This window comes from Panulirus ornatus, chromosome 31, assembly GCF_036320965.1.
Source record: "Panulirus ornatus isolate Po-2019 chromosome 31, ASM3632096v1, whole genome shotgun sequence".
Lineage (NCBI taxonomy): Eukaryota > Metazoa > Arthropoda > Malacostraca > Decapoda > Palinuridae > Panulirus > Panulirus ornatus.
In genome coordinates, this window is record NC_092254.1 from 4,947,384 (window position 1) to 4,972,023 (window position 24,640).

Consider the following 24,640-nt stretch of genomic DNA (forward strand, 5'->3'; position numbering starts at 1 on the left):
ACAGAAAGCTTCTCCTCAGGGTGCCAGATTCCCCCAGCAGGGGAAACCTTATCCTCGCACTGTTTGTGTGGCCAGTGTAGCATAGCAGACGTTTAAGGATCGTTTTATCCGTTATCGATAATCACATGCTGACCCTCAAACTGGCTCTGGTCACGACATGAAAAGTCGAAATCACTCATGAAAATTCACGATTGCTTTTCCCTTCGTATCGGAGGAACTGAACTGGCCTAAGATCCAAACGTTCAGCCGCTTGTTAAGAGATTTAACTTGGAACATAATATTCCTTACAGCATGAAGAAGATTTAACCTTTAGCCGTGAAACTTGATTCATTTGTCTCCCAGCACCATAAGAATTGGTCTCCCAGCACCATAAGAATTGGTCTACCAGCATCATTAGAAATTCTCTCCCAGCACCATAAGATATTCTCTCCAACCACCATAAGACTAGCTAACACACCATAATAATTTGTCTCCCAGCACCATAAGGATTTGTCTTTCAGCACCATAAGAAACTGTCTCAGCACTATAAGAATAGGTCTCCCAGCATAATAAGAATCAAACAGCAAAAGACCCATAACTTTAGTGTAATTCGTATGCCACCAAGAGATTCAGTCTTGAGTCAAACATTGCTTGTAATCTGAAGTAAACTCAAATTTTGGCCTTGTGGAACTTGAAAGAGAGCTGTCTTACATTTCCCTAGCAGTATTTCCGTTAATTCATTCATATAGTTCACTCCGAATAACTACGCTGCACTGCAGGAGACACATGTTTCATTCAACACCCTTTTATTTTAATCCATTGTCTTCATTTTAGATTAGTTCGTGTGTGTAAGGAGACTGGGTAAGAGAGATTCTCTAGAACTTTATATGTCCCGTCCTTTGGCTTAATTCTTCAAGGTCACATCAAAGACGAGGTTACTAGGCCAAGATATCCATGGAACGCACCTTCGTGCCCAAGGGGTTAAGGATATACATACATATATATATATATATATATATATATATATATATATATATATATATATATATATATATATATATATATATTAGTGTATATAGTCAGCATCTGGCGACAAGGTTACCTGCTTGGCGAGCATATTGAAGCATAGGGCACTTCCCTTACCCCAGTGGCCTAACGCTTTGTGGGTTTGAAAGGGGACCTTTCAGGGAGTCTTGCTAGTTCCCATGCTATTGTTTGGCTCCTTCCCTCCTCTTACCTCTCCTCTTGGATATCCTTTTATAATTCATTGTGTTTCCTCCTTCCCTCCTTCCAGTGACATGCTTCCGATTAATTTCCTGATGTTTACTGAAGCAATGGTACGCGCTATGTACACCAGGTTATGAACTTTCACTTGTATCTAGAGTGTATCCTATGCTTTTTGGCTATTATGACATAATCTATGATTCTGATAACATAAGGAAGTAATTGTGACTAGTGATCATGTGATGAACACTTTCGAACAGATTTGTAATATAGATTAGTCGACCTAAGAAATGTTGCATTTTCTTTGATGGGCTCTACGGATCGCAGTTACATTTTCATTTCATGATTTGTGTATTTATTGTATAATACCCCGAATATACATCTTTACGTATATATTGATATATTTTTAAGGGATTTTCTTTTATAATACCCCATACCCGATAATAGTATGAGGCATATTTAAATCGTTAGTAATGGGAGACTACTGGCTTAATTTTTTTCATATGTCGTATTCTCATGTTACGTGCCATCTATTTTATTTTTTCATTTTTTTAAGGGTACTGTCCAATCTAGATTGAATTCAGTATTAGAAATAATATAGTAACGTAGAATTGGAGGCGAGAGCTGGCAACTGAAGGAAGGGGCAACGTGTGCCAGTCACCCAGGTCTCCCCGATGTGTACACACGCTTCATATTATTTTATATTATATTCGATTAAAAATGAAGCTGGTACATAAAGAAATCGATAAGGATGGTCGAGGGTAAGTAATAGAAAACACTGCTTTGATGAATTAGTCGGAAATGCTCTGAAATATGACAGGTATGGTTGTATATGTACTCTTTTGGGTTGGAAAGTATGTTCGTTTGTTTTTATTGAAAAACGAAAGTAATGGTTGCTGTCTTGGGTAATTACTCAAAGCTTCTGATGATAGGTATACCAGCTACCTCATGTACCCCCTATAGCAGCTCTTATGAGAATTTTCTGTAGAGTCTTGGACTGTGGTCTTATTTTGGAAAGTGAATGAATAAGATTTTAGCAAGTGGAATCATATTTTTACTTCCATATCCCAAGTTTCTTGGTATTTGAATGTATGAACATAATATATTTGTCAGAATCTTGATCATATAGTAACACTAAAGTTAGGTGGACCATGAATATGCCAGCTTACCAACAAGAATGTCTTTGATGTGTTTGGGAATCGTATGATAATCATGTACGTTGTGTAATCATTAGATGGTGTTATAACGTTGTAATTAATTAGAAAAAAAAAAACATCCCTAGATATAATAATGTGAAATGCAAACGCCAGAACTTAAGGTAGTTGCTAGGGTAAGTTTAGCTTCGCATATTCCTTATCTTTGGATATGAAGTGATTTTATTCTCGATTGTTACTGTGATTAGAGAATACAATGATAGTTATGTTTTATGAATTTGAGCATTATTTTTTTTAATGAATGCTAACTATTAGATAGGACGATATTATTGAGGGTGATGTTAACCAGGGAAAATGTGAGGTTGATTACTGTAGAACTAGGTAGAACTTGGATGCAAACAACAAAATCTATATAAACCTCATGTAGTAGCCAGAATGATAGTACGGATGTACCAGCATCATATTGATGTGCTGTTGGAATCACATGGCAACTTGTGTTGTCTGTTTGTTGACATCCTGTGTCGTGTGTGTGTATTCAGTCATGGGTGTGGCTATACTTAATCTAGGCGGATTAGACATTAAGATATATGTTGATTGCCTGTGAAGTTAAGTGAGGCTTTCATTGGTTCTCATTGAACTTTTACAAATATGTAACATAAATACTTTTTCATCTTTTAAACGCACATTTTCTTTGATACACTGTTACCTTATTTGATATTGTTCAACAAAATATTATTATCAGATTCATACTTCACAACATTTATAGTATTGTCTAAACATTGCAGTAGCATTGCAGAGCATAAGTACTCAATATCTGATGCTGTTTGCAATGCAGAACTAAACTATATTATTGCTGCAACTGTGAACATCAAAGTTTGCGGGTGCATTTATGGGAACTTACCCACATATTTTAGGTTAGGTCTATTTCTTTAGGTTCCTTGCATCACTGGCTCGAAGCACATGTAAAAGGGCATTTATATATTCATTGACTGATAATGACAGTCTAAAAGATTTATTTCTTTGAAGTGGTGATTAAGCTCTTAAAGCTCTGCTTGTGGTTCGTAGGAATTGTTTATTACCATCTTTGCCTCATTGCAATATTTAGGTGTTTATGGTCATCCTTTTACTTTGCAGCATCTCTGTGCATAGAAAGGATAAAGTCTGTAATACCTTTTTGTAGGGAAATTACATCTTCATGATACATTTGCTTATCAAATGTCATTGTATTTTAAATTAACATTAATGCTCCCCCAGGTCTCCAGCATTGTCCTCTTTTTCAATGTTTATAGCAAGATGGTGCTGGTGCCAGATGAGGGTGAGGATATGTGGCACACATATAACATCATGACTGAAGGTGACCGATTGAGGGCTACTACCATTCGTAAGGTCCAGCAAGAGTCAGCAACAGGATCATCTACCTCATCCCGCGTTCGGACTACCATCACCATTCGAGTCGAGGCCATTACTTTTGACACGGGAGCATGTGTGCTTAGGTATATATTATGAGCTCTTTATCATTTGAAAATAGGTTTTCTAGTATATTTTGCCAACAGGTCAGGAAATTTATAAAGTATAACCAGTTGAATCATTTGAATCGGGTGTTACCATTGCATACCTAGCACATGAATTTACGTTATAATTAGTTTGATATTTATTACAGAGTAAAGGGTCGCAATGTTGAGGAAAACCAATACATCAAGATGGGTGCCTACCACACAGTGGACTTGGAACCCAATCGAAAGTTCACTCTCTTCAAGGAACAATGGGACTCTGTCACTTTAGAACGTGTGGATAATGCTTGTGATCCAGCTAAGGTTTGTGCTTTGATTTTGATTCACCCATCTTTCATCAATACTTTCTGTTTATTATGGTCTTGCAGATAGAAAACTTTATTAAAAACATGTCACCGTTTTGAATGAAACAGCTGTGGCTGTTCCGTTGGTCATGTGTAAATTACTGAAGCAATTTTGTATTATCATTATTATTATTCACATCATTATAGGTGCCTGATTAAAGATGGGAAATTTTACCTGTAAAAGTGAAATGTTTTAGTCTTATTTGTTTCACATCACTTAATTTGAATTCCTTCAAACTCAAAATCTGATCGTATTCTATTAAAGTTAACTACTAAATTATTTCAGCATGCAGATCTCGCAGCTGTGGTAATGCAAGAGGGACTGGCTTTTGTGTGTCTCATTACCTCATCTATGACTGTAGATCGAGCCAAAATAGATGTCAACATCCCCAAAAAAGGAAAAGCTGATGACACTCAAAGAAAAAAGGTAACTATTTTTGTAGGTATTTGTTCAATCATTATTCTGTACCATTCATTGGATTAGTCATTGTTCAGTATTCTCTCCTGTTTCTCTATAACATACATGTGAAGCGCTGCCATTTAGGCCACAAGCACTCACTGTATTTCAAACATAACACTTGACTTCACGTAGCTTACGAGCCTTTATTCTTAACTGAATATTCTTATTGTGAGCACTGCTTGCTAGCCTTGCCTGTGGGCAAGATTTTGTCATACTTACCGGATGAAAGGGACACACAAGAATCAGAGGGACTCAGAATGCTTTAGATCCAGATCCAGGAATGTTGAAGATTACAAGGGATTCAAGAGGATCGACACCTATGCCATTACCCCTTTCATTGCAAAATGAATTTTCAGGCCAACTTTAGAAAAGTGTTGATAATCTACCAGAAATTAAAAGGAATTTACCCTTGAAACAAGTTTTTCAGCACTGAAAGAAGCTGTATTTTCTGTATGTCAGCAGTATAACATGAACACTATAGTTTAGTGAAGAATAGTAATTTAAACAAAAATCAGACATGTTCTCCAGATCTAAAAATGATATAGGTAGAACTAAGCCAGTAAGAAGCCTAAATCATTACAAAGTATTGTTTTGATAACAATACCCAAGATATAAAGAATTTGTCCTTTTATAGATTGTTTGTGAAGGAGGCATGTAAGGATGGAGATAAGTGGAAACTCATTTGTCTTGGCCACTCTCCTGATGTGAGTTCCTGGAGGAAAAGGGTATCAAAGACATAGTATGTGTTTTTGCAAAAATTTGGCAGTTTTATAATGAAAGATAAAAAAGTCTATTTTTACATGATTGATATTTTTATAGCTAATCCTTCACTGTACATTATGACAGTCACATTAAAGTTACTATACAAAGTATGAAATATTGCTAAACAAATTTCTTGAAAGTATATGTATTTGAAACACTGTATGTACATGATCAGTCAGCTAAGAAATATAAAAATCCAGGTTTCACATCATAGAACAGATGGCAGCATGCATGCAAATTGAGCTGTTGTTTCAAGTGTAGGGGGGATATCACTGATTGTTGCTTTAGAGAGAAAATTTTTTCAGTAACCTTGGGGTAAATCCAAATTTATGCAGTTAGTAGGATTAAATGTTTATTTGGATATAACCAAACTTCACAGTAAAAGGATTGAGTCATATATTCAACCTTGTTCAGAAGATTTAAGCTTCGCAGTAAGATGTTTAGGAATAAACCTTTTAGTCATTGTATTATGATTTCATTCTGATATGTAATATTTGAGCATGTTTTGATATTAATTTTGAATTTCAGGCTGTAACAAAGTTCTTTGATCAGGTGATGGCTGCAATCCTCCGTCATCTGAACTTTGAGATTGTCAAGGCAGTTTTAATTGCCTCTCCAGGTTTTGTGAAGGATCAGTTCTTAGAACACATGATGAAGGTAAGTATTTTAAAATATAAGGTATCTTGCATTGGTGTACGATTTCACTGATCTCAGTGGATCTCTTTATTTGACATTAACATAATGTGAAATATACTGAAGGTATTTAGTTTGTCATGGTTATCTGTTGAGAGAAGAGGATATGTACTGGTGTCCTCACAGTTAGTGTAGCATCTGTAGCCACAGTAGCATTAGTCACCACAGTAACCACTGTCACAGCAACAGTGGCTCCACTGAGCTACCTGTGGCTGTTAAGACTTGGTGAACTTGCATTATACATTCTGTAATTATAATTTGTTCTTCAGACAACTGTTTCTTCGTTTCTGTATGGTATTACCACACCTGACTTCTGTTATCCCATCTTTTCTTGTTTCATTTCTTCCATTTGCCTTAGATTTTTATCTTTGTTAATTCTTTAATTTTGTGCCCTATGTACAGTAGTATGTAAGTTTGCTCATGGGGATAAAACACATTTATTTCTCTAAAATTGGAATTACCTGCATGGATCTCCCTCAAAATAAAATCAAAAAGAAAAGGAAAATGCTGCAGATGTAGTTAGGGTATGGAATAGGTAAAACTACTTTTTAAAAGGAACAGATCAAACTCTATTGTCAGTTTGCATGGTGAAGAAGAGGAAGTTTAGGATGAATATAAATACTAAAGTAGTGATACACCAATATATCAGTATCAGCCACATTTGCCAATCCTGCCTGTACTTTATGTAAAAAGTATAAATGAAAACAAAAAGGATATGGAAACTGAAAATTTCAAAATTGCTTAAAGTGACATGCTGTATTTTTTGTGTTGGTAAGCATATGTTTTTTTTTATTTATCTATAATTGCCCAGGACCCATTTCATGCATGGGTCCTGGAGTTATAACAAGGAGCTCTTGCAGCTCCAAGGCTGCACTGCATTCAGTAGCAGGAAAATGATGGACTCCTTTGGCAGGACTGTACTCCCAATGATACAGCTTCCTCAAAGGTGACTCTTCACTCAAGGCCCAATTAGGTAAGAGTCAGGTATCACCTTATTATGCAAAAGGCTATAGATGTACAAGTTAATTGATTTCATTTGGTCATATAAAAATGTGAAAGTTAAGGAAGATTTTATAGAGTAATGCAATATTTTTTTCCCAATTTCTTCCTTCTTTTTTGTTTATAAGAAAGTTAAGGAAGATTTTATAGAGTAATGCAATATTTTTTTCCCAATTTTTTCCTTTTCTTTTGTTTATGAGAAAGTTAAGGAAGATTTTATAGAGTAATGCAATATTTTCCCAATTTCTTTACTCTCTTTTTATTTCTTAATGCTTGAAAATTATGAAACTAAGTTATGGATTTTATCATGAACTATAGATCTACAGTGTTCAAGATTGTGTAATCTAAAAGATTTATTACCCTCCATAAATGTTTGCCATTTCCTGCATTAGCAAGGTAGTGCTAGGTACAGAAATGTCCTCATTCCTTCACACCCACATTCTAGCTGTCATGTATAATGCATAAACACCAGTATAGTTAAGAAAAAATCAGAAAGTGTTTAGAGTCATTTATCTCTTTTATCTCTCTTGATTTCTATGCATAATTACAGTAACCTGTATGCTGTGATGAATTTATGTACCATATCATGTTCCCTAGCCATTTTTATGGCTGTGTCTTTGTCATTATGCTTCTTTTGCCTCCCCTCAACAAATAAGGCATAGTCTGGGGAACCTTTGATGTAGAAATTATTTCTTAACCTTATTTAAAGGTAACTTAAAATTTTGGTATCAGTATGCCAATACTGTGGAGTATAGTTCAGTTAGGATGGTATTAGAAAATCTGAAGTTGTGAATAGTCATGCAAGAGAGAAAAATTGGGAGTACATTGGAAGTTCTGAAGAACAGAAAAAATTAAGCATAGAATTTACAAAATGTTTACATGAGGGAGTACTTGTTTTGACATTATATTGATATAAAGTTTTGATTTATATGTATCAGGGTAAGTAATAAATATGATCAGTAGAGATGGGTTTATTTTTGAAATAGTTAGAATTAGAAGGATAGATTGTTAGAAATGAAGATGTGAGAAGGCTATGCAGCATGAAAAGATCATTAGAAAGTATGCGGATGCAACTATCTTGGTATGGTATAGCCATTTAGGACTTATGCCACATGACAGGTTGAACAATGATATATATAGCATTACACCTGAAGTTAAGAGGAGGAGAGGTAGAATGAGGGAAAAATAGATTCAGAGAGATTTATTTAGGTTCAGGGATGTTCCAGATGGAGATAACATAGGAAGGATTAGGGATCAGATACAGTAGACATATTTTGTGTAAATAGGATTTGTGAATGGGGACATTGGTGTCCTGACAAATTAAAGCACTTTCATGCATGGGAAGTCCATATTTTACTTAACTGCTTTGGGAATGGGTTCAGGATGTGTTTAAGTGATTATATTGCTTACATTTACTTTGGAATATTATTCGTTGTTGAAATACTGCATTCATCTCAGTGCAGTGTTTGCTTTGGTGGTTAGTAGTTCACTTGTGTTCCTGTTAGCCAACTCTGGATTATCTTTACTATAAAGCCACAAAAATTATTTTGTCAACCCTTACAAAGGTGTTAAATAGTAACTTGATATTAATGGACCTAATAATTTCAGAATGCTGTACAGACTGACAATAAAGTCTTGTTGGAAAACAAAAGCAAGTTTCTTCTTGTTCACTCATCCAGTGGCTTTAAGCACTCCCTTAGGGGTAAGTTGATTGAATAAATGATTTTCAGGACTCTTCCAGTATTGAATTTTGTAGTCATGTCCCCTCATCTATTCATTCTTCATCTTGATCTTTTTTGTACAATTACTTCATGTCTTAATCCATTGATTCATGGATTCCCCATCACTGATTTGATATCCTACTTCTCCATCTCAGACATGGATAAAAAACAGTATGAGACTGAAAGGGATGATATAAGTCTAAATGACCTAAAAATCTTCACTCTGACTAACAAAGAAGAAAGAGGTAGATAACTTGATAGAAACATGAAATTGATATTTTTTGAAAGGAAATGTTGTAGATGATAACAGAGAAATATTCCTTCAGAAAATAAACATACTAGAGGCTTTGGTATTTACACTTGCTTGCCCTCATCCATTCCGGCACCACCCCGCCCCAAAGTATACGGTATTGCCACACCCTGCGTAAGCGAGGTAGCACCAGGAAACAGACGAAAAAAGACCACCTCCAGTTTCTCGTTGTCATGTGTAATGCACTAAAATCACAGCTCCCTATCCAGGCCCCACAGACCTTTTTTTTTTTTTTTTTTTTTTTTTTTTTTTTTTCAGGTCGTAGGGAATCCACTAGATTTATACTTTTTCTCAGATCATAGGGAATCCACTAGATTTATGATTAACAAAAAAAAAATTTTTGGTTAACAAAAATGAATGAAGTTAAAGTGATAATTTGTGGTGGCAGGAGCAGATGATTGGAAGGGAAGGTGGGTGATGGGGAATAACCATCATTGCTTGTTTTTGTTCTTATTAACTCACCTTACTTCCATGACCCCTTACATCTAGCATCTTTGATTTATTGTCATTTTGTAAATCTTTCTCCTATAGTTTTACATTCAGTATATGCGAAATAGATTTCTTTTTTTTTTTTTTTCATATTTGATAGCCATTTCCCATGTTAGCAAGGTATCACCAGGAACAGAAGAAAGGCCTTTTATCCACAACCAGGCCCCACAGACCTTTCATATTACATTTTTTTTTTACTATTATCCTTGTAAATGTGATGAAATTGATATTAGTATGAAATGAGAGAGGATCTCCTAAAAACATGTTCCCACAGCTGATTTTCTTCAGTCAGATTAGTGAAAAAGTTACCGAATCTAGTGAATCCTATTACTTCAGCAAATTTTGGGTTGATCTCAAGGAATTTAAGTGATATGTGAGACCATGGGACCATAGTGCATATAGCCCTTTAGAGTCTCCAACTAGAACATACCACCATGTCCACCTGGTTTAGTGATGGATGATTTGAATGTAAAAATAAGTGATATGGCAGTTAAGGGTATATTTTGGGGGGGGGCTATGGGTTCAACAAAGTGTTTAGAAATGATGAACAGCTTGTGGAATTGTGTGTTGTAAAAGGACTGGTGATTAGGAATACCTAGTGTAAAAAGAGGGCCATATGTGAGTGAGTTGGAAAGATGGTAAGTGAGCTTTATTTATTGGTTTATATACTAATTGACAGTCATGCAAAAGAGAAACTCCAGGATGTGAATGTGCTGATAGGGGCAGCTCCTGGGATGCCTGATCATAACTTGTTGGAGGCATGAATAAAGACTTATATGAAGATTGATTGTAGAATAGCAAATGGTGAGAGTAAATGAAGCTAGGGCAGTGGATGAAGAATGGGAGATATTTAGAGAAGCATGCTAGCATGTGTGATAAAAGTGTTTTATTGGGAGATGGGCAGGTGGGAAAGGGTAGTCAGTGGTGGGATGACAAAGTAAGGTTGCCAGTGAAATATGTATAAGCAGTATTTACAGGGAAGGAGTGTGGGTGATTGAGAAATTTGGCAGATGGGAAAAAAGGGCAAATGAGAGTTAGGGTGAGCAGGTATCAGCAAACTTCAAGGAGAATAAAATGTTTTGAAAGGAGTTTGATAGTATGAGAAAAGCAAGAGAACAAATAGGAACATCGTTGAGAGGAAAAATGTTAAATTGGTAACAGACAATTATGAGGTAAAGAGGCGATGGACTGAGTACTTCGAAGGATTGTTGAGTGTGTGGTCTTGATTCATTTTTGGGTGCCAAGGATTCAAACCCTGTTCCTACCCTGTTATCATATGCAGCTCCTGAAGCTTTTCCTTCTTTTCATGTTGAACTTTTTAATCCATTCACGTGACTTTGAAGTTCAAATTTATCCTAAGGATACCAAAAAACATTTCCCTCTACTATATTACTTCAGACATTGTGCCAAAGATGGCTTTGGCTTCTCAAGTCAGGTTTTGAGGTTTTTCATAGGCTTCAGTCCCAAGTCTGATTCCTCGTATTTGCCAGCTTTGACTTCTTGAAGCCAAGTTTTGTAGGACATTGCTTTCACTTCGGATATGACATCATGGCTTTTCAAGGTTTTGGTTTCAAAACTAGTGGCTTCTTTTTGACCCATGTCAGGCATGGAGATACCAAGAGAAATTTCTGAAAGAGTGGCATAGGGTGAAAGTAAATGAAATAAGTGGAGCAGGAGAGGAGTCAAAGGATTTAGAGAAGCTCATTATACTCGTGTTGGTAAAGTGTTTGGTGCACTGGAGAAGGATGGTGTATGTATGAAAGTCTGTTTGAGAGAGCTGACCAGGGTTTGCTTAATGCAAGGAGAGTGACCAAGAGGATCTACATGTAAGAAATGGAGGGAGGAAGGAGACAGGGGAGATGAGGGAGATAGAAGGATGTAATAAAGGTGATTTTAAGGTTTCAGGGCCGGAGCACTCCAGAGGGTGAGAGATATGCATGAGACTGAGTAAATTTGATTAATGTGGGCAACGTGTGTTGTTAGGATGAGCCAGGGTGTGTGAGGCCATCACGGTAAACCGTGGAACAGCCTGTGATGGCTTGGATGTGGATGATAGGTATTGGCATCAGTACATTATACAAAATAGTTAAGAGGATGGATGTGTTCAAATATGGCCATAATTCATTTGCTCATAGCAGTACACACTGTGGAAGAAGTGATTAGGTATAAGAAAAAATTTTTGTAAAGTAAGAGCTAGGCTGCCAGAGTGTTTTTGGAAGTGATCTGCACGACTTCAGCACAGTCAGTGATGTCACCTTTGCTAAACATTACATTTCTAAGCTGTGAACAATCAGTTCATGTACCATCTTTCAAATATGCACTTAACTGCAACCATGGCTTGCCTTTGCATAAGATAATTATGGCAAGAATTTATTTTCAGAAGCTTTGTTTTAGTAGCAAAAGTGATTGATTGTTATGTAGCGCAAAGCTGAATCAGCTAAGACCATTTTTGATCGATGGGCTCACTTGCCATTTCCTCCCTTACCAGCTCAACCTTGAATGACTCGAAGGTTTTAGCAGCTGAAGCAAGATTTGCATCAAGTAACGAGCAAGTTGAATATACAACTTAGGCAAAAGCAATGGAGAATTTAGCTGGCTACATAGTTGGTATATGTGAACTATCAGCTTGAAGACATAGCTGTGAGTATTTTTTATTTTTCTCCATTTTTCAACAAGGATACAGGCTCCTGCGACTTTCAGGAAACCCATGCATAGCATGGGCTTCTAGATTGTGAATTTAGTATAACACAAGGAACCTTTTGAGACCAGAATTTCCTTAGGGTAGGGTAAATTTGATTTAATACAAATTATCGTCAACCCCAAAATTTAGAATATTTAGAACAATTTTAAAAACAAAAAGTAAATGCCAGATTCATACTGTTCATATACAGTATTCACCATAGTACAGTTTATGGTTCATCCCTCTGTAACTGCACCATATAACAGATATCGTATAAGTTTATTATGATGATATTCCCAAAACCAGACATAGTTGTATCATCATAGATATGACTTATTGTAGGGAATAAATCCACCAGCTGCACTGTGCTGTATACTGCTGTATGTATAGTGATACTTCCACATATGTGAGTACATTCATGCATCACTAAAGTTATTACACTGCTACAGTGATTCTTAAACTGGGGTAGGTGGGTTCGAGAGTATTTCATAGGGGGTGCCAAGAGGCAGTAAAAAATGAATGATGGTACCAGCTAAGTAAAGTGCACACACACACAGAGAATATGTATATATATTTTTTTCACATTTGCCAATTCCTGTATTAGCAATGGAGAGCCAGGAACAGTTGAAGAAATGGCCTCATTTGCTCACATGCATTCTAGCTCTCATGTGTAATGCACCAAAACGATAGCATTGTATAAAGGCAAGGGAGGTAAAGTTGAATGGTCGGGTTACTGAGGTATAAGTTTATTGTTTGTACTTGGTAAGTTGCATGGGAGAGTGGTGAATCAGAGGGTGATAACATGCACAGAGCATCAGACTGGGGAGGAACAACATGATTTTAGGAGTGGTAAAGAGTGTATGGATGAGGTGTTTGCTTTGAATTTGCGAGAGAAATACTTAGAAAAAGAGAAGGATTCTTATTTGGCATTTATGAATGTGGAGGAAGCATATGTAGGGGTTGAAAAAGAGCTAAAGGTGTTATAAATATGTGATGTTAGAGGGAAAACAATTTCAAAGAGAGAAACTTTAATAATTAAAGTGTCATGTGTGCCAATAGACAAAGGGGAAGGGGAGTGATTCCAGATTAAGGTGGGTCTGTGGCAAGGATATGTAATGTCACCATGGTCCTTCAGTCTGTTTATAGATGAGGTGGTGGGGCTTGAAGTGAATGCATCAGTTTTAGGGAGAGGTGTACAACTGCATCTTGTTGGGAATGGTGGAAAAATGAGTGATTTATTGTTTGCTGGTGACATGGCACTGGTAGCATATTCAAATAAGGAACTGCAGAATTTGGTTCTTGAGTATGGGAGTGTATTATAGAAGAAAATTGAGAGAAAATGTGGATGAGATAAAAATTATTAGGTATAACTATTGAGAACAAGAGGTTATTTGGGATATGTGTACGAATGGAGAAAACTAGGAAGAAGTGGATAAGGCAGCGAATGGAACCATAGAAGCTGAAATGAGTTGTAGTGGCTGAGGGTACAAAAGACTTAGGTTATTGAGGAATGTGTAGAAAGAGGTGTCACTGTTTGGAAGGGCAGAGATGAGCATGTTTGAAGGTATAGTAAGTTCTAATGTTGTATGGTTGTGAGATGTGGTCTATAGATCTGTATGTTTACCAAATGGTGTCCTAGCTATGTCTCTTCTTTGTATATCAACTGACTGTTATATTTCCTTCTTGTATCTCCCCTGATTGATTAGAAAGGGTAGTGAGTAGTGAGTGGTGGGCTGAAGAAGTAAGATTATTAGTGAAAGAGAAGAGAGAGGCATTTGGACGATTTTTGCAGGGAAATAATGCAATTGAGTGGGAGATGTATAAAAGAAAGAGACAGGAGGTCAAGTGAAAGGTGCAAGAGGTGAAAAAGAGGGCAAATGAGAGTTGGGGTGAGAGAGTATCATTAAATTTTAGGGAGAATAAAAAGATGTTCTGGAAGGAGGTAAATAAAGTGCGTAAGACAAGGGAGCAAATGGGAACTTCAGTGAAGGGCGCAAATGGGGAGGTGATAACAAGTAGTGGTGATGTGAGAAGGAGAGGGAGTGAGTATTTTGAAGGTTTGTTGAATGTGTTTGATGATAGAGTGGCAGATATAGGGTGTTTTGGTCGAGGTGGTGTGCAAAGTGCGAGGGTTAGGGAAAATTATTTGGTAAACAGAGAAGAGGTAGTAAAAGCTTTGTGGAAGATGAAAGCCGGCAAGGCAGCAGGTTTGGATGGTATTGCAGTGGAATTTATTAAAAAAGGGGGTGACTGTATTATTGACTGGTTGGTAAGGTTATTTAATGTATGTATGACTCATGGTGAGGTGCCTGAGGATTGGCGGAATGCGTGCATAGTGCCATTGTACAAAGGCAAAGGGGATAAGAGTGAGTGCTCAAATTACAGAGGTATAAGTTTGTTGAGTATTGCTGGGAAATTCCATGGGAGGGTATTGATTGAGAGGGTGAAGGCATGTACAGAGCATCAGATTGGGGAAGAGCAGTGTGGTTTCAGAAGTGGTAGAGGATGTGTGGATCAGGTGTTTGCTTTGAAGAATGTATGTGAGAAATACTTAGAAAAGCAAATGGATTTGTATGTAGCATTTATGGATCTGGAGAAGGCATATGATAGAGTTGATAGAGATGCTCTGTGGAAGGTATTAAGAATATATGGTGTGGGAGGCAAGTTGTTAGAAGCAGTGAAAAGTTTTTATCGAGGATGTAAGGCATGTGTACGTGTAGGAAGAGAGGAAAGTGATTGGTTCTCAGTGAATGTAGGTTTGCGGCAGGGGTGTGTGATGTCTCCATGGTTGTTTAATTTGTTTATGGATGGGGTTGTTAGGGAGGTGAATGCAAGAGTTTTGGAAAGAGGGGCAAGTATGAAGTCTGTTGGGGATGAGAGAGCTTGGGAAGTGAGTCAGTTGTTGTTCGCTGATGATACAGCGCTGATGGCTGATTCATGTGAGAAACTGCAGAAGCTGGTGACTGAGTTTGGTAAAGTGTGTGAAAGAAGAAAGTTAAGAGTAAATGTGAATAAGAGCAAGGTTATTAGGTACAGTAGGGTTGAGGGTCAAGTCAATTGGGAGGTAAGTTTGAATGGAGAAAAACTGGAGGAAGTAAAGTGTTTTAGATATCTGGGAGTGGATCTGGCAGCGGATGGAACCATGGAAGCGGAAGTGGATCATAGGGTGGGGGAGGGGGCGAAAATTCTGGGAGCCTTGAAGAATGTGTGGAAGTCGAGAACATTATCTCGGAAAGCAAAAATGGGTATGTTTGAAGGAATAGTGGTTCCAACAATGTTGTATGGTTGCGAGGCGTGGGCTATGGATAGAGTTGTGCGCAGGAGGATGGATGTGCTGGAAATGAGATGTTTGAGGACAATGTGTGGTGTGAGGTGGTTTGATCGAGTAAGTAACGTAAGGGTAAGAGAGATGTGTGGAAATAAAAAGAGCGTGGTTGAGAGAGCAGAAGAGGGTGTTTTGAAATGGTTTGGGCACATGGAGAGAATGAGTGAGGAAAGATTGACCAAGAGGATATATGTGTCGGAGGTGGAGGGAACGAGGAGAAGTGGGAGACCAAATTGGAGGTGGAAAGATGGAGTGAAAAAGATTTTGTGTGATCGGGGCCTGAACATGCAGGAGGGTGAAAGGAGGGCAAGGAATAGAGTGAATTGGATCGATGTGTTATACCGGGGTTGACGTGCTGTCAGTGGATTGAATCAGGGCATGTGAAGCGTCTGGGGTAAACCGTGGAAAGCTGTGTAGGTATGTATATTTGCGTGTGTGGACGTATGTATATACATGTGTATGGGGGTGGGTTGGGCCATTTCTTTCGTCTGTTTCCTTGCGCTACCTCACAAACGCAGGAGACAGCGACAAAGCAAAAAAAAAAAAAAAATCTCCCCTGATGATGTGATTATTACATGAAAGTGCACTTGGGAACTTATCGTGTTTCATTTCCCTGTGCACTCAGAGGAATATACACATGTATATATTCATAAAGTGTGAAAAATACCTTGAGAAAGAGATTTTTCCATAGCATATATGGATCTGGAGAAAATGTGTGGTAGGTTTGATAGAGATGCTTTGTAGGTGTTATGAATGTATGTGTGGGGGGAAAATTGTTTAAAACTGTGAGTTGTTTCAAGAGAGTAAGGCATTATTTCAGAGTAGGAAGAGTGGAAAGTGTGATTTTAGGCGGAGGTCAGTCTGCATCAGGGGTATGTGATGTCACCACATACCCCTTGAATAGTTTGGGAGCAAAAATCTTGGGGGGAAAACTATTATTGCTGCTGGGCTCAAAGTTTTCATTGTCCATGGAGATAGTAACTGATATTTTCCTCTGCTGCCTTGTAAGTTTACTGCTGTTGTACATTTGGTGGATGCTGACCAGTCAAGAAAACTTGGACAAGGTTGTAGAAACTGAGTTACCAGTATTTGTTTTCTAACTCGTTACTCCCTCTCTTAACCATGCATGGAATTTTTGAAAGCCTTAAATCATGTACAGCACACTCGCACTCAACTGCCAAAGGTGTACCACATCATATATGGCACATCAGCAGTCAATGGTTTAAAGATGTGAATGGAAGTGATTAACCACAAAGAAGCAGACAAATGCCATGAGAGAATTCTGTAGAGGTAAAAGTAATTCAGATGAGGATGCTAGAGGAATATTTGTATGCTGTGCAGACAAATTTCTTTTAGGGCATTTGGAATAGTCATCAGTCTCACTTTAGAAATTAATTTTTTGTGTAGAATAAAGATTAATGAGCGTTTGAATTATTGTGGAAGCCTTTGTTCATTTCAGTACTTTAGATAAGATATATGTTAGTTAACATACTGTATTTATTTGATCCACCTCATGTAGATGGACTCTGATTAAAAATGATTGAGAATTACTTGAAGTACATATAAGTGGGAAGATGTGTGGTTAATTCAGAGAAGAGGAGGAGTGGGGTGAAAGATTATATGTGGGAGGAGTGGAGTGAAAGATTTTAATATATGTGGGATGAGTGTCAGAACTGACATTGAAATGAGCTATACTGTTAGAGTTCAGACTGAAGTTTGATTTAGTGTATATGAAAATAAAGACTACTAAACTTGATTGATTGTCTTAGGAGAATTAAGTTGTTTGAAAAGCAAGGAGAATTCGATGAAGGATTATTTTAATTATAGAATGCATTGAACAAGAGATTGAATGGTGATATTAATGTGCAAGTAGTAATAGCTTCTATTTTTCCTTCAATGACAAGGTTTTCCTGAAACAAATTCTAAATTTTATGCATTCATTAATTACAGAAGTTCTTGAAGACCCAGGAGTAACACTAAAGTTAGCAGACACCAAAGCTGCTGGGGAAACAAAAGCTCTTCAACAGTTCATGACCATGCTTGGAAGTGACCCTGAACGAGCCTTTTATGGCATCAAGCATGTTGAAAGAGCCAATGATAGTCAGGCCATTGAAACACTGCTTGTTTCAGACAGTCTTTTTAGGTATGTAATTTTTTTGTTTCCTAGTTATGTTCTTATTTCCTGTAATGTACTGGGTAAACTAATATTTGTTTGTATTCCTCACATCAGCGTAGACATTACAAGAATCATTGTAGTTATCCATGCTTCTTCATCCACCCAACCAACTTTATTCCCTTGAGGAAGGGGAGTGTTTTAGGTACATGGGAGTGGACATGGCAAGAGATGGAACCATGTGAGCTGAAGTAAGCAATTGGGTGGGCAAGGGGCCTAGTTAGCTGTCTTTTCTTTCTGCCTCACCTACATGTGGACTGCTGACATTCTGTCCACAAATATGCAATATATCTCAGTGGTTCTCAGTGAATGTAGGTTTGCGGCAGGGGTGTGTGATGTCTCCATGGTTGTTTAATTTGTTTATGGATGGGGTTGTTAGGGAGGTAAATGCAAGAGTTTTGGAAAGAGGGGCAAGTATGAAGTCTGTTGGGGATGAGAGAGCTTGGGAAGTGAGTCAGTTGTTGTTCGCTGATGATACAGCGCTGGTGGCTGATTCAAGTGAGAAAGTGCAGAAGCTGGTGACTGAGTTTGGTAAAGTGTGTGGAAGAAGAAAGTTAAGAGTAAATGTGAATAAGAGCAAGGTTATTAGGTACAGTAGGGTTGAGGGTCAAGTCAATTGGGAGGTGAGTTTGAATGGAGAAAAACTGGAGGAAGTAAAGTGTTTTAGATATCTGGGAGTGGATCTGGCAGCGGATGGAACCATGGAAGCGGAAGTGGATCATAGGGTGGGGGAGGGGGCGAAAATTCTGGGAGCCTTGAAGAATGTGTGGAAGTCGAGAACATTATCTCGGAAAGCAAAAATGGGTATGTTTGAAGGAATAGTGGTTCCAACAATGTTGTATGGTTGCGAGGCGTGGGCTATGGATAGAGTTGTGCGCAGGAGGATGGATGTGCTGGAAATGAGATGTTTGAGGACAATGTGTGGTGTGAGGTGGTTTGATCGAGTGAGTAACGTAAGGGTAAGAGAGATGTGTGGAAATAAAAAGAGCGTGGTTGAGAGAGCAGAAGAGGGTGTTTTGAAGTGGTTTGGGCACATGGAGAGAATGAGTGAGGAAAGATTGACCAAGGGGATATATGTGTCGGAGGTGGAGGGAACGAGGAGAAGAGGGAGACCAAATTGGAGGTGGAAAGATGGAGTGAAAAAGATTTTGTGTGATCGGGGCCTGAACATGCAGGAGGGTGAAAGGAGGGCAAGGAATAGAGTGAATTGGAGCGATGTGGTATACCGGGGTTGACGTGCTGTCAGTGGATTGAATCAAGGCATGTGAAGCGTCTGGAAAGCTGTGTAGATATGTATATTTGCGTGTGTGGACGTATGTATATACATGTGTATGGGGGGGGGTTGGGCCATTTCTTTCGTCTGTTTCCTTGCGCTACCTCGCAAACGCGGGAGACAGTGACAAAGTATAATAAATATATAAATATAAAATCTCTCCCAGTCACACACAACACTTGACAAGACTTAATTCACACAGCTCATTCTTCATAACTCTTAATTTTCCTGTGGTGATTGCTTTGTGCTAGCTCTGCCTTTGTGCATAATGTTAGGAGCAATAGATATAATTAGTAGGAAGGATTCAGATAGGCCTATTAGATAGAAGTAGTAGGTTGGAACATTAGGTAAAAGTAGTCAGTAGGAGCCTCCACAAACGCTGTGCTAGATTGGCCCTCTGCCAGTGGTCTTTTAATGGTAAGGCACTAAAGGCTAAGAAGCACCATTAGAGTTCACTAGTTATGGAGACTCTTTTGCTGTGGCCACCCCATTGAGGGAGTTCCTGAAGGGAACAGGCTTCAGAGATTTAGATAGATTGGTGGCTAAGGTTCAAGGTACATTGAGGAGTGTGGGAAAGAGAGCTTTGTGTCTTCCATCTTTTTTCATCTATAGCCCATGCTTGCATCATTACAAAACTGTCAAGACTACTGTACTACTGAACATCCCAGTCTTTGCTTTCACAGACAGTGACTTCCATTTATAGACTCTCCAGTGCACCCAAACCCTTATCCCCCCTTGCCAACTCTTCAGCTTACATGCTCCCTCAAACTTAGAAAACTAGCTTCTGCAGTTTCTTAATATAATTTCCCACCAGCACTATGTCATCAGCAAACAGCAATTTACTCACCTGCAAGTACCCTCATGCCTAACAGACTGCAGAGCTGCTCCACTTCCAAAGACCTTAACATTCATCTCCATAGCCTCTCCATCTATAAACAATGAAACACCCTCAGACTCATCACACACCCCTGACTCATACCTGCTTGCACTTGAAATACTCTCTCTCCTCTCTTCCTACTCACACACAGCTTACTATCTGAATAGAAATTATCACAGCTTCAGGTAGCTATCCTTCCACATCACATATATGTAACACCTTCCATGCAGCCTCTCAGTCTTCCTTATCATTTTCTTATTCTTCCAGATCCTTCCCCAGCTTTTTCATGCTTTTTCCTTTGTTTCAAGTGTTAGCAAGATAGCTCCAGGAACAGATGAGCAGATGACCTCACCAGTCTTATCCTTCAAGGAGGATGGGTACTCCTCTCATTTCGCTCCTGTTCCAGCATTAATATTGGAATGAGTTGCCATGACTTGCCTTGCACGCATGCACAATCAGAACACCTCAACTCAGTCACACTATCATCAGATACATTCAGCAGTCTCTCTTTTCATCTCCTTTTCACCTCTTCCTTGCCTGTCACCATTTTCCCATTTGTTGTTCTCATGATAATGTAGAATTGGGGTGTAAGAGTAACTGCAAACTTCAGAGAAAATAAGAAAATGTTTAGGAGTTTGTTTTTGTTTTTATACAATACAGCTGTTCATGAGTCAGAACTGTTCTTGAATTTTTTGGTAGAAATTTTTCCTTTACTCCTCTACTTTGAATGGTATAGAAAGTTGGATATATGACACAATGAAAATTTGTCTGTCACATACTAATTGTGCGGTACATCATTTCATACACAGCAACCTTTGCAAATGTCTCCATTGCAGTGATCTTCATACATCCTGTACTTTCTTCTTATTATTGTTTTAAATTTTCCATGTCTGAATTCTTGTTTTTTCCAGATCCAAAGATGTAGATGAGAGACGTAGATATGTGCGGTTGGTTGACAGTGTAAAAGAAAGTGGTGGTGATGTTAAAATATTCTCCAGTCTTCATGTTTCTGGTGAACGTAAGTTCTTTTCCTGTATCTTATCATGTGTAATTTGTTCCTTTCAGCTGGTTTTAAAGAACTTGCATGGCATTCATTCGTTTCCTTTCCACCTCACTTCTTTGACTGCCATTGTGTGTTGGTTAGGGAGATGCAAGTTAAAATGAATTTAGCCATTACTCTTAATTTTTTTAAAGTTTTAATTTGCTTTATGTAATTAAGATAAAAGGAATTTCACAAGAGAAACAATTTAGAATTGAAAGGGAAAAAATCTTTGAAGATATTTATTTTCAGTAAGATTTTAAGACTTTACCCCCCATGTGCCTTTTGTTAAGGACTCTGTGTCCTGTTTCCCCACTCAAGATGACTCGGATTTCTTCTATATTCTGTACATTCTTTACTAGAAATTTTATGCCAAAATGTATTTTATCATTGCTTTTCACTTTAATTTTTTTTTTTTCTGTTTCCCGCGTTTGCGAGGTAGCGCAAGGAAACAGACGAAAGAAATGGCCCAACCCACCCCCATACACATGTATATACATACGTCCACACATGCAAATATACATACCTACACAGCTTTCCATGGTTTACCACAGTCGCTTCACATGCCCTGATTCAATCCACTGACAGCACGTCAACCCCAGTATACCACATCGATCCAATTCACTCTATTCCTTGCCCTCCTTTCACCCTCCTGCATGTTCAGGCCCCAATCACACAAAATCTTTTTCACTCCATCTTTCCACCTCCAATTTGGTCTCCCACTTCTCCTCGTTCCCTCCACCTCTAAAACATATATCCTCTTGGTCAATCTTTCCTCACTCATTCTCTCCATGTGCCCAAACCATTTCAAAACACCCTCTTCTGCTCTCTCAACCATTCTCTTTTTATTTCCACACATCTCTCTTACCCTTACGTTACTTACTCGATCAAACCACCTCACACCACACATTGTCCTCAAACATCTCATTTCCAGCACATCCATCCTCCTGCGCACAACTCTATCCATAGTCCACGCCTCGCAACCATACAACATTGTTGGAACCACTATTCCTTCAAACATACCCATTTTTGCTTTCCGAGATATTGTTCTCGACTTCCACACATTCTTCAAGGCTCCCAGGATTTTCGCCCCCTCCCCCACCCTATGATCCACTTCCGCTTCCATGGTTCCATCCGCTGCCAGATCCACTCCCAGATATCTAAAACACTTTACTTCCTCCAGTTTTTCTCCATTCAAACTTACCTCCCAATTGACTTGACCCTCAACCCTACTGTACCTAATAACCTTGCTCTTATTCACATTTACTCTTAACTTTCTTCTTTCACACACTTTACCAAACTCAGTCACCAGCTTCTGCAGTTTCTCACATGAATCAGCCACCAGCGCTGTATCATCAGTGAACAACAACTGACTCACTTCCCAAGCTCTCTCATCCACAACAGACTTCATACTTGCCCCTCTTTCCAAAACTCTTGCATTCACCTCCCTAACAACCCCATCCATAAACAAATTAAACAACCATGGAGACATCACACACCCCTGCCGCAAATCTACATTCACTGAGAACCAATCACTTTCCTCTCTTTCTACATGTACACATGCCTTACATCCTCGATAAAACCTTTTCACTGCTTCTAACAACTTGCCTCCCACACCATGTATTCTTAATACCTTCCACAGGTGTTATCTCTTGTTTTTCATTTAATGTTTTATTTTCAGAACTGGACCAGATGACGGGTGTGGCAGCGATTTTGCGATTTCCAATGCCCGAAATAGAAGAGGAAGATCATGCATTAGACTCTGATGAAGAGTAAATTGAATGCGGGATATAAAAGGAAATTGAAACTAGTTCTTATAGTTTTTTTTCATTTCTTCGCCATATAAAATCATTGATACTCTCTCATATTTGTTATACTGACCAAATATAAGTAGTTGATTATTACACTTAACTTTATTGTGTCCCATCTTTATGTATATTTGTGAAATTATGAGAGGAATAATTGGGAACGTGGTAGATAAACTAAATAATCCTTTCTATATTTCAAATAAGGCCTGACCGCAACATGACATATCTGTGACTGGAACCTCCAAGGTAGATATGTATATATATATATATATATATATATATATATATATATATATATATATATATATTTTTTTTTTTTTTTTTTTTTTATTATACTTTGTCGCTGTCTCCCGCGTTTGCGAGGTAGCGCGAGGAAACAGACGAAAGAAATGGCCCAACCCCCATACACACGTACATACACACGTCCACACACGCAAATATACACACCCACACAGCTTTCCATGGTTCACCCCAGACACCCCACATGCCCTGATTCAATCCACTGACAGCACGTCAACCCCTGTATACCACATCGCTCCAATTCACTCTATTCCTTGCCCTCCTTTCACCCTCCTGCATGTTCAGGCCCCGATCACACAAAATCTTTTTCACTCCATCTTTCCACCTCCAATTTGGTCTCCCTCTTCTCCTTGTTCCCTCCACCTCCGACACATATATTATTTTATTATTATTATACTTTGTCGCTGTCTCCCGCGTTTGCGAGGTAGCGCAAGGAAACAGACGAAAGAAATGCCCCCCCCCCATACACATGTATATACATACGTCCACACACGCAAATATACATACCTACACAGCTTTCCATGGTTTACCCCAGACGCTTCACATGCCTTGCTTCAATCAAAAAAATATATATATATATTATTTTATTATTATTATACTTTGTCGCTGTCTCCCGCGTTTGCGAGGTAGCGCAAGGAAACAGACGAAAGAAATGCCCCCCCCCCCCATACACATGTATATACATACGTCCACACATGCAAATATACATACCTACACAGCTTTCCATGGTTTACCCCAGACGCTTCACATGCCTTGCTTCAATCCACTGACAGCACGTCAACCCCGGTATACCACATCGCTCCAATTCACTCTATTCCTTGCCCTCCTTTCACCCTCCTGCATGTTCAGGCCCCGATCACACAAAATCTTTTTCACTCCATCTTTCCACCTCCAATTTGGTCTCCCTCTTCTCCTCGTTCCCTCCACCTCCGACACATATATCCTCTTGGTCAATCTTTCCTCACTCATTCTCTCCATGTGCCCAAACCATTTCAAAACACCCTCTTCTGCTCTCTCAACCACGCTCTTTTTATTTCCACACATCTCTCTTACCCTTACGTTACTTACTCGATCAAACCACCTCGCACCACACATTGTCCTCAAACATCTCATTTCCAGCACATCCATCCTCCTGCGCACAACTCTATCCATAGCCCACGCCTCGCGACCATACAGCATTGTTGGAACCACTATTCCTTCAAACATACCCATTTTTGCTTTCCGAGATAATGTTCTTGACTTCCACACATTTTTCAAGGCTCCCAAAATTTTCGCCCCCTCCCCCACCCTATGATCCACTTCCGCTTCCATGGTTCCATCCGCTGACAGATCCACTCCCAGATATCTAAAACACTTCACTTCCTCCAGTTTTTCTCCATTCAAACTCACCTCCCAATTGACTTGACCCTCAACCCTACTGTACCTAATAACCTTGCTCTTATTCACATTTACTCTTAACTTTCTTCTTCCACACACTTTACCAAACTCAGTCACCAGCTTCTGCAGTTTCTCACATGAA

The 24,640-nt window shown here is 38.6% G+C and overlaps 1 protein-coding gene across 1 annotated transcript; it reads left to right on the top strand.

The window, feature by feature from the left end:
- The first annotated feature begins 1,816 nt into the window (after window positions 1-1,816).
- pelo (protein pelota) lies at window positions 1,817-22,917 on the top strand. The gene is made up of 9 exons (XM_071680498.1): window positions 1,817-1,964; window positions 3,647-3,850; window positions 4,018-4,171; window positions 4,499-4,639; window positions 5,963-6,091; window positions 8,735-8,828; window positions 17,602-17,794; window positions 20,886-20,992; window positions 22,695-22,917. The coding sequence occupies exons 1-9, from the start codon at window positions 1,924-1,926 to the stop codon at window positions 22,787-22,789; spliced, it is 1,158 nt and encodes a 385-aa protein (XP_071536599.1). The 5' UTR covers window positions 1,817-1,923; the 3' UTR covers window positions 22,790-22,917.
- The last annotated feature ends 1,723 nt before the right edge of the window (window positions 22,918-24,640 follow it).

Excerpts from the sequence above, each read along its gene's own strand:
- pelo (XM_071680498.1), top strand. The coding sequence starts at position 1,924 with ATGAAGCTGGTACATAAAGAAATCGATAAGGATGGTCGAGG. Across the intron at positions 3,851-4,017 it reads ACGGGAGCATGTGTGCTTAG|AGTAAAGGGTCGCAATGTTG; the intron begins GTATATATTATG and ends TATTTATTACAG. Across the intron at positions 20,993-22,694 it reads TCTTCATGTTTCTGGTGAAC|AACTGGACCAGATGACGGGT; the intron begins GTAAGTTCTTTT and ends TTTTATTTTCAG.